This window comes from Triticum urartu, chromosome 1A, assembly GCF_056163025.1.
Source record: "Triticum urartu cultivar PI428250 chromosome 1A, HENAU_Tu73, whole genome shotgun sequence".
Lineage (NCBI taxonomy): Eukaryota > Viridiplantae > Streptophyta > Magnoliopsida > Poales > Poaceae > Triticum > Triticum urartu.
The window spans coordinates 522,600,880-522,611,461 of record NC_141873.1 but is presented as its reverse complement, the minus strand read 5'-3'; the positions used below and the strand labels follow the sequence as shown (position 1 = coordinate 522,611,461).

Below are 10,582 nucleotides of genomic sequence, written 5' to 3'. Positions count from 1 at the left end.
GCGGATGGTAATAGGAGACAAGGGACATGATGTTTTTACCCAGGTTCGGGCCCTCTCGATGGAGGTAAAAACCTACTCCTGCTTGATTAATATTGATGATATGGGTAGTACAAGAGTAGATCTACCATGAGATCAAGGAGGCTAAACCCTAGAAGCTAGCCTATGGTATGATTGTTGTTCGTCCTACGGACTAAAACCCTCCGGTTTATATAGACACCGGAGAGGGCTAGGGTTACACAGAGTCGGTTACAATGGTAGGAGATCTACATATCTGTATCGCCAAGCTTGCCTTCCACGCCAAGGAAAGTCCCTTCCGTACACGGGACGAAGTCTTCAATCTTGTATCTTCATAGTCCAGGAGTAAGGCCGAAGGTATAGTCCGGCTATCCGGACACCCCCTAATCCAAGACTCCCTTAGCGCCCAATCGGATTTGATAGGCACGGGCGCAGGCGGTTCGGAGTTCATGGCCGGGGAAGGATCCGGCAAAGTGGCATCACGGCTCTCGTGAAGGGTAAGGTCGATATTCGGCTCGATCTACGCTGAGGATACGGCTTCCGTGGTGGGGTCTATCCACCCGCCCATCTATGGCGCAGCTGACTCCGAATTGAGGGTCGGAGCGGTTGCCGGCGCGATCTCCTGGACACTGTCCGATGGCAGAGCTAAATCATGCTCATCGTGACCGTGTGGCGCACTAGGCAGGGGCTCGAATCCGTCGAAGATCAAGTCTCCGCGGATATCTGTCGTGTAGTTTAAGCTTCCAAACCTGACCTGATGGCCAGGGGCGTAACTCTTGATCTGCTCCAGATGGCCAAGCGAGTTGGCCCGCAGTGCGAAGCCGCCGAATACAAAGATCTGTCCGGGGAGAAAAGTCTCACCCTGGACTGCATCGCTATCGATGATCGTAGGAGCCATCAAGCCTAATGGCGACGACACAGAGGAACTTTTAATGAAAGCACCAATGTCGGTGTCAAAACCAGCGGATCTTGGGTAGGGGGTCCTGAACTGTGCGTCTAAGGCGGATGGTAACAGGAGGCAGGGGACACGATGTTTTACCCAGGTTCGGGCCCTCTTGATGGAGGTAAAACCCTACGTCCTGCTTGATTATTCTTGATAATATGAGTAGTACAAGAGTTGATCTAATACGAGATCGGAGAGGCTAAACCCTAGAAGCTAGCCTATGGTATGATTGTATGTTGTCCTACGGACTAAAACCCTCCGGTTTATATAGACAGCGGAGGAGGCTAGGGTTACACAAGGTCGGTTACAAAGGAGAAGATATACATATCCGTATTGCCTAGCTTCCCTTCCACGCCAAGTAGAGTCCCATCCGAACACGGGACGAAGTCTTCAATCTTGTATCTTCATAGTCTAACAGTCCGGCCAAAGGATATAGTCCGGCTGTCCGGAGACCCCCTAATCCAGGACTCCCTCACTAAGCATTTAGGATTGCAGGTAAGGTATCAACAGTTGTAGCAACAATGACAGGCTATGCATCAGAAAAGGATTAACGGAAAGCAGTAACATGCTACACTACTCTAATGCAAGCAGTAGAAAGAGAGTAGGCTATATCTGGTGATCAGGGGGGGGGGGGCTTGCCTGGTTGCTCTGGCAAGAAAGAGGGGTCGTCAACAGCATAGTCGATCGGGGCACCAGCAGCGGCGTCAGTCTCGGTGTCTAGCGAGAGAAGAGGGGGAAGAAACAATAAATAATAAGCAAACAAATGCATAGCGATGCATGACATGACAAGTAGCGGTGCTAGGGGTGCCCTAACGCGGTATAAGGTGATACCGGTGAAGGGGGGGACATCCGGGAAAATATCCCCGGTGTTTCACGTTTTCGGACAGATGAATCGGAGGGGAAAGTTGTGTGTTCGCTATGCTAGGGATGTGTGGCGGACGAACGGGCCACGTATCCAGATTTGTCTCGTCGTTCTGAGTAACTTTCATGTATAAAGTTTTTCCATCCGAGCAACTGTTTATTTTATATTGATTATAAAAGATTTAAATCAATTTTATCATTTATTTACTTAATTTAATTTAACATTATCCAGAATAGTGTTTGCTGACGTCAGCATGACGTCAGCAGTTGACCTGGTCAACCTGACAGGTGGGTCCCACCTGTCAGCGACTGTCTGACTAATTAACAATAGTTAATTAGATTAACTAGTTATTAGGTTAATTAATCTTAATTAGTTATTTTAAACAGAATTAATTAAGTTAATTAATTAATTAATTAATTTTATTATTTATTTATTTATTATATTTTTAATTCTTTTTTTAACATCTTCGTTCTAGGGGCATGGGGCCCAACTGGCAGGGGGGCCATTTGGCCTAACGGGCTCTGGGCGCTAGCGGGCGCCTGAGCAGCGGTTAACGGGGGGCTGGGCGGCAGAGCGGGGCGACGGGGCGGGCGCAGGCCATCGCGTTGCGGTGGGGCGCCGACCAGGGGGTGGCGCGGTGCCTGGCAGAGCTGGCCGCGGGCGAGCTGGAGCACGGCGAGACGGACGACAGCGGGCGCGGGCGAGCACGGGGTCGAGCGGGAGCGGTGCTGCGGGCGCCCAACTGGCGCGAGGGCCGAGCAGGCGCTGGCGCGACGTCGGAGGTGGCTGCGGGGACGGCGGAGCGAAGCAGCAGCGCGGTTGGGGCGGCGGAGCCGCGGCAGCACGGCGAGGGGGAGGGTCGCGGGTCGGATGGCCGCCGGGGGTTCAGCCAAGGGAGTGGGAGGCGGAAGTGGCACGGCAGCAGCGGGGCGGAGCCGGCGCGTCGCGTCGCGTGGGGAGCTCGGGCGAACAGGGGTTTGGCCGGCGCGGGGCGTACGGCGCGGCTGCGACAACCATAGCACGGCGGCAACAGAGACGCACGAGGCAGCGGGCGGGGCCGGACGCGACGGAGGCGACTAAGCGAGCTCGCGGCGAAGGCGAGGCGGGCTCGGACACGGAGCAGGGCGCGGGGGCATGCACGGGTGTGGACAAGCGTGGACGGGGGAAGGGGAGGACGACCGAGGTCCTCACCGACGTTGGTGAGCAGGGGGCGTCGAGAAGCGGGGACGTCCGATGGGGATGAGGTCGAAGACGGGGAGGCGGAGCCGGCGGCGAGGGCAACGAGGTCGGGGCAGCGCCGGCGTCGGTGCGGCGCAGCTGGGGTCGCGCCGGGGATGGGCGCCGGCGGCGCAGGCGCAGGATCGGGCGACGGGGTCTCGGGATCGAGCGTCGTGGGCGGGGCGCCGTGTCTCGATCCAAATTCGTGGCCCGGTTGCCCTCCTCATTTTAACATCCTAACTCTGCATTATCTCGACGATCAACTTTGCTAATCAACACCTGGTGGGTGGCAACATTGCTTAACATTTTTCGGTGTCGGGACAACGGACTGATCATGTGGCTTTCAAATTTTTCTTTGCAAACCACATCTTTTATAACAAATTTTTAAACACACATGAGCAATTTAAACTTAGGATTGTGATGGTGAAATTGAATTCGCACTAAGGTCTATTTTATTGAGTTATTGAGCGAACATGTTGTTGTGCTAATGGACAATTCTAATATGACAAGTTCTTGAAGTCAAGTCAACAAAAGTCCAATTTACCAGTCTTGTCAAAGATAGAGAAGAGACGAGATAAAAAAAGAAGTCAAAGATGAAGGACCAAATGTAGAAGCCCAAGATGGAGAAGGATAGGGTAGTCCACCATGAATGATGCAACTTCCTCTCATCTTTAGTCCCATGGACTAGTGGACCAAAGATTATCAAACCATGCCCCAGCTACCTACCACCACAAGGGTAATCTTGGTCATTTATGATATTAGCCTATAAACAACCCAATGAGCATGTATTCTCATTCATGATCATGGCTAGTTAGTGAGAGTTTCAGACAAGTGGGTGGGGAAAAGTGAGAAAAAATTTAGAGCATGGGACAACTGAGCACAATTAAGGAACCAGGGGCACTATCATAAAAAAACCATAATTCAAACATAGCAAATTCAACTACTACTTCATTTCAAACATAACAATTAAACATAGTTCTAATTAAAAACATATATTAAATGACAACATCAACTAACTCAAACTACTACATTCATCAAGTTACTACTAGTAGTAGTTCGAACTAATACTTGAACTACACTGAAGATGAAACTACTCCTCATCATCGGAGTTGTGAAACTGCGCCCATAACTCATCCATGTCCGGGTCATCGCACCCCTCATCCTCCTCTTTCGAGTCACCCTAGTCCTTCGAGTCGGACTCGACGGGGATCACCGTCGAGGGGCCAACCTCATCCTCCTTCTTCATCCCTTTCTTCTTCTGCTCGGCATCGCGCTTCCAGAAGTACTCCTGCTCAGCCTGAACATACTCTGGATGCTCCCGCGTGAACCTCGCCATCGCCGCCTCGTCGCTATCGTCGAGGCCCACGACATGGCCGACCTCTTCTTCGTCGTCTTCTTCGGTATCTCCTCCATCTGAATGCCCTCCGGCACGAGGAACTCCGAATCCGCCCGAGTCTCGATCTCCGGGAAGTTGAGGTCCGTCTTCGGCCTTCCGGCACGCCACCACGTCGTAGGCACGTGCAGCCTTATCGAAGTGGGGTAGGTGCCGAGCCAGAAGCGGTGGCCGGTGCGGGAGAACTCGGCGCCGAAGTAGCCGGATGGCTTCACTCGCACGTCGAAGAACCCCGTCTTGCTCTCCGGGAACTTCTTCGGCGGCATGGCGACAGACGAATTGGGGCAGGCAGCGGAACCAGGCGGTGGATGAGGCGGTGCGGGGCAGCGATCGATGCGGGGCGACGGCGGGGATGAATCGAGTGGCGGACATGACGACCGCGCTGCGGGAAAACGACCGATTCGTGGCGGAACCGACGGCGGGGCTGCTGGAGGGGGCGGATCTGGCGTGAGGCGACAACGACAGTGCGGCGGGCGGGCGGCGGCAGTGCGGCGCGAGGAAGAAGATGAGGTTGGGAAAGGAAAGGGAAACGGCAGTTGGCGCGCGGCTCACGTTTTTACATCTCATATAGGTGAAGATGCATATTTGCATTGTGAGGTGTTGTATTTTACTTCTTCAGAAGATAGGGCTGTAAATTTTTGCATCTACATCATTTACTGAAGAGGAGTTTTTGGGCCTCAAAGATGATGCTCTAACATCACAGTTGTTTTGTTTTTTCTCAGATTTGCACTTGAGCAAAATTCCCAAGAAATGACAAACACTGAAGAAGTTCTAACACTTCGTATTTTACAAGTATATCTCACTCACCTCCAATGAGGGGATCGCAAAAAAAAACTAAAATCCAAAGGCAGTACGTAGCAGTATTTTACTAGCCTAACTCTTAGTTCCAAAAAACTTGGTTGCAACAAAGTGACGGTGACGTCACTCCAGGCCGGCGCGGCCCGGGCGCGTGCGCCGGCTCATGGCTCCGAGCTCGCCGGAGTGCCGCCCCGCCCTGCCCACGTTGTTGTCGCCGGGGTGCTGCCAGCCGGGCGCGCGGCTCGTGCTCTGCGCGGCGTCGCCGTCGCTGCTGGAGCTGGAGGCGCACAGCCCGTACTCGCTCGTGGCCTCGCTGACGAAGCCGGTGGCGCCCGTGTTGCCGCTGTCGGCGCCCCGCTGCAGGAACGCCATCCTCCTCATCCGCCGCAGCTGCTCCGTGGTGGTGGCGTCGTGCGCCTCGCTCTGCCCCGGCTCCACGCCGCCGTTGAGCGCCTCTAGCGGCAGCTCGCCCTCCAGGTACCGGACGATCTGCGTTTGTCGTTGCCACGTGCATGGCCAGTTAGTTTCTGCTCAGACTCAAGTACGTACTGTACTAAGTAGGAATGTTGTGAAGGGTGTTTCACCTGGCTCACTCGTGGGCGGGAGCGTGCCGTGTGGCGCACGGCGGCGGCGGCGCAGGCGATGAGCCGCTGCATCTCGTGGGCGTCGTAGTTGGCCTCCAGCCTTGGGTCGATGAGCTCCACGGAGAGCTCCCCATCCAGAGCTTTTGTCAGCAGAGGCCGTGCCTGCACACATACAAGATAATCAGCGGAAAGGTAATCATCGAGATGCTTCAAATCAACACGTCACGAAGCAGGAACTCGTGGACTGATTTGTGATTTTCCCACTGCAGGAGTGCTTTACTTTCTGATAGTATATTGACACGGACTGTCAGTGTAGTCATGGAGGAGAGGCCAAATGTCAAAAGTTTTCAGTAAACATACTGTTGCTCTGCACAGTGTTGCTCCACAGCTCAACTGAACTTCAGGAAAAGCAAGGCAAAGAAAGTACAGTTCGTGACTTGAGAGGCCAGGATTCAGGGTAAAAACGACTCACCCAAGAGACCAGAGTCTCGTCGTCCTGGTCGGCCTCGTCGGACAGGACCGGTCTCTTGCCGGTGATGATCTCCAGAAGCACGACGCCGAAGGAGAAGACGTCGGACCGGTCGGTTATTTTCCCGGTGTTGGTGTACTCCGGCGCCATGTACCTGCCAAACCAGTCAATGCCATTGCGTGCGTTTTATTCAGGTCAGAGCAGTTAAACGTAACGGGAATGAAATTGGAATGGTGGACTTCTTACCCGAAAGTCCCCATCACCCGCGTAGAAACATGGCTGTCGTCTCCGTGCTGGATCTTGGCCAGCCCAAAGTCGGCAACCTGCACTAGACAGAAAAGCTCCATCATGTTCTGAGATGAACATTCATAATATATCTTCCAACCAAACAACGTGATCTCGTCGTGCATTTTTACCTTGGGCTCAAAGTTGTCATCTAGAAGGATGTTGGCCGCCTTGATGTCGCGATGGATGATCTTAGGATGACCTGACAAGATGCATTCAGTCAAGAACAGGCAGTGCAATAGTGCATCATCAGTCTGAAGGACAGCAAGCAGAGGCAGCTAGCCGACTTACAGTCCTCGTGCAGGTAGGCCAAGCCCTTGGCCGCCCCGAGCGCGATGCGCCACCGGCGCTCCCAGTCCAGCAGCGTCGGCCCGTCGCCGGCGTGGTGCAGGTGGGACTCGAGAGTGTGGTTGGGGACGTGCTCGTAGACGAGCAGCCGCTGGTCGCCATGGATGCAGTACCCCAGCAGCGAGACGAGGTTGCGGTGGTGCACGCGGCCGATGCTCTCCACCTCGGCGCGGAACTCGCGCTCGCCCTGACCGCTGACGGCCCGGAGCCGCTTGATGGCCACCTCCCGCGCCGCCGCGCCCGCGCCCAGCGTGCCGCGGTACACATGCCCGAACCCGCCCTGCCCCAGCAGCTTGGCGTCCGAGAACCCGTCCGTCGCCGCCGCCAGGTCCGCGTACGACACCGTGCCGCCGGTGACCGCCGCGTGTGGGGGAGGCTGGTGGGAGGCCGTGGCGCCGCCGCCGCTCTGCCACGGGTGGACCGCTGCGTGTGGCGCTGGTGGTGGCGCGTACATTGGCGGTATGGTTGATAGCGCGTACGACGTCACCGGCAGTCGCTTGTCGTAGGGATCGCCTAGTGCAAACAAGTTCATGAGTTAGAATTAGAAGTGACGAAGTAAAATCAGTGCCACTGAAGTCAACGGTGATAAACCGAACTAGCAAGTGATGGCTTTGACTATAACTTTCCATATGCAGAAGAGGTAAACACGTAACTAAGAAAACCCAGAGATCTCTAGATTAGAGACAATTGTAATCCTTCGTGTACATTCACAATTTCAAGCAGTACTACTAACTTTTACTCGGCAGTTGCCAAATTTGGTCGCCCACTTGAAAAGAGACTTCAAGAGATGAGACCCTGCGCGCATACATGGAAGGAAAGGGCCCTCAACGCGTGCACATTTCCACTCGCATTCTCGTATCATCGCACGACACGCCGTCCGGCGCACTCCGGCCAATGTGTCGCCGTCGATCGCCAACACCTTTTGACGTCACCGGTGCACGACCAGGGAAGTGCGGCGTGGTGCCGTGCGACCAGACCCGACGCCGAGACTTTGAGGTCTACGTATACGTGTCAAACGATCAACGTGACAGACGCTCTAACCTCTTGATGCTAGCTCGCTGTTGCTGTTGCACCGGCAACGGCGAGGGTGCGTAAAGCGTATGTAATGTACGTACCTGACGAGCTGGACCGCGGACGGCTGCCGTGGCGGCGTTGGCGGCGTCGTGTCCGGAAGTAGAACAGCCCGGCCACGAGGGCGATCACGAACACTGCCGAGGCAGCCACGGAGATGCCGATCACTGTTTTGGATGCGTGTGATGAATGCGGTGGCGAAGACAGTTGCGCCGGTGATGGGGGTAAACCCGGCGGTGGACGCTGTAGCGAAGGCGGTGTTAGACTAGGAGGAGGATGAGTGGCAGGGATTGGGGTTGGCAGTTTGCTCGAAGCTGGAGCTGGTGGTGGCATTGGCTGAGACGGCGTTGTTGCAGGCGGCGGAAGAGGCGATGGTGGTGTCGTTGGCGTGCCAGGTGAAGGTGGGGTCGTAGTTGGTGGTGCCGGGTTCACCGGAGATGGTGTTGGCGGTGTCGGCTTGGTTGGAGACTTTGGTGGTGCCGGGTTAACTGGACCGGACGGCGATGGCATTGGTGGTGCAGGCGCCACGGTAGATGGCGGTGACACTGTTGGTGGTGCAGGGTTCACCGGAGCAGGAGGGGACGACGCTGGTGGCGCTGGGTTCACTGCTGACGTCGGAGGCGATGTTGGTGGCGTTGGCTGTGCTGGAGACGGCGTCGGTGGTGCAGGGTTCACTGGAATAGGCAGAGCTGGAGACGGCGGAGACAACGTTGGTGGTGGCGGGTTCACCGGGGAAGACGGCGGTGGCGCTGATGGTGTGGGCCCCGTTGGAGACGGTGGTGGTAATGTCGGTGGTACCGGGTTTACTGGAGATGGCGATGGTGGTGCCGGGTTTACTGGAGAAGGCGTCGATGGCGTTGTTGGCGTTGGCATTGCTGGTGAAGGCGGGGATGGTGCTGGGTTCGTCGGAGAAGGTGGGGACGGAGCTGGCGTCACCGGAGGGGACGGTGAAGGCGTTGATGGTGCAGGCACAACCGGAGAAGGCGTAGATGGCGTCGGTGGCACAGGTGTCACGGGTGGCGACGCAGATGGTGTTGGTGGGGCAGGTGTCACTGGCGGCACCACCGGTGGAGGAGACGCCGCAGGTTGTTGAGGAGGAGAAGATTCTGGCGGGGCAGAAGGCGTCACCGGTGGCTGCGGGGGAGTGGACGATGCCGGCGGAGCAGCCGGCGTGACCGGTGGCTGCCGGGGAGGGGACGATGCCGGTGGAGCTGCTGGCGTCACCGGTGGTTGCGGGGGAGGAGATGATGCCGGCGGAGCAGCTGGCGTGACGGGTGGCGGGAGAGGAGAAGATGGTGGAGGAGAAGACGGCGGCGGTGCAGCTGGCGTCACCGGCGGCTCTGGTGGAGTTGAAGATGGTGGCGGAGCAGTTGGGGTCACCGGCGGCGGGTCAGCTGGCGGCTCTGGTGGAGGAGTTGATGGTGGCGGGGCTGCTGGTGTAACCGGCGGCGGGTCAGCAGGCGGCTCTGGCGTAGGAGTTGATGGTGGCGGGGCTGCTGGTGTCACCGGCGGTGGGTCAGCAGGCGGCTGTGGCGGAGGAGAAGATGGCGGCGGGTCAACCGGTGTCACCGGCGGAGGAGAAGATGGCGGCGGATCAACCGGCGTCACAGGTGGAGGAGAAGACGGCGGTGGATCAACTGGCGTCACAGGTGTCTCTGGCGGCGAATCAGCAGGAGGCATCACCGGCGGCTGCGGAGGAGGCGAAGCTGGCGTGTCCGGGGGCGGAGGGGGTGACGCAGGCGGAGCGGCAGGGATCACCGGCCCGACAGGCGGCGAAGGTGGAGGGGCACTGGGCGGCGGCGGTGGCAACGGTGGGGGAGAACTTGGCAACGGTGCAGGCGGCGGAGTGGAGGGTGGCGGCGGGGGAGGAGCAGTGTCAGGCGGAGGCGGGTCGGGAGGCGTTGGTTCAGGGGGAGGCGGGGACGCGTCGGGAGGAGTATCAGACGGAGGCGACGGAGAATCCCCCGGCAGCGGCGCGGACATGGACTGCGCCGTTCAGCTCCGCGGACGCTGTTGCCAGGAACACCTGCCCGCGGCGCACCTGATGGCGGCGGGAAGAGGCGATCGCGGAGAGGCGCCGGCGCGGGAGGGAGGGGTGGAAGGATCGATCGGGATGGAAAGCCGCGGAGCGAACCGTATTTATCCGCGGCCCGAAATCTCGCCCGCCGAACTCGCTCGCGGCAGGGTGCGTTTTCGTTTCTGGTTTTGTTCTGCCGCCTCTAGTAGATCGATATATAGATCATCTACGTACGTATGTATCTATCCGTCTGTTGTCGACAGCCATCCGAGGCCACGATCCTGTTAGTTACAAAAAAAAAACCGGCTTGTTCTGTTTAACTTGCAGAGAAGAAATGATATGATTCTGCAGTTGGGTAACGACCGACGGCCAATGTTCTCCCGGGAATGCGGCGCCAACACATCATTTCTGAAGCTACAACGACAGGCCAACACCGCATCGTGTAAATTCACAAGCTCTGCAAGTCTGAAGTTGCTCCTTGAAGCAGCTGTCGGGCGTTTCAGACTTTCAGTTGGGTACATACGGAGTACGCCATCCCCGCAACAGAAGAAGAAGATACAGATGGCACGGACTAACGGT

General features: G+C 56.9%; 1 protein-coding gene across 1 annotated transcript; it reads right to left on the bottom strand.

Annotated features, from left to right (window-relative positions):
• Window positions 1-5,136: 5,136 nt before the first annotated feature.
• Window positions 5,137-10,157, bottom strand: LOC125537314 (uncharacterized). Its single transcript, XM_048700608.2, has 7 exons — window positions 8,031-10,157; window positions 6,859-7,428; window positions 6,699-6,769; window positions 6,529-6,605; window positions 6,286-6,436; window positions 5,814-5,975; window positions 5,137-5,718 (listed from the first exon to the last, which is right to left on the bottom strand). Exons 1-7 carry the CDS (start codon window positions 9,967-9,969, stop codon window positions 5,353-5,355), a joined length of 3,336 nt encoding a protein of 1,111 aa, XP_048556565.2. The 5' UTR covers window positions 9,970-10,157; the 3' UTR covers window positions 5,137-5,352.
• Between the last annotated feature and the right edge of the window lie 425 nt (window positions 10,158-10,582).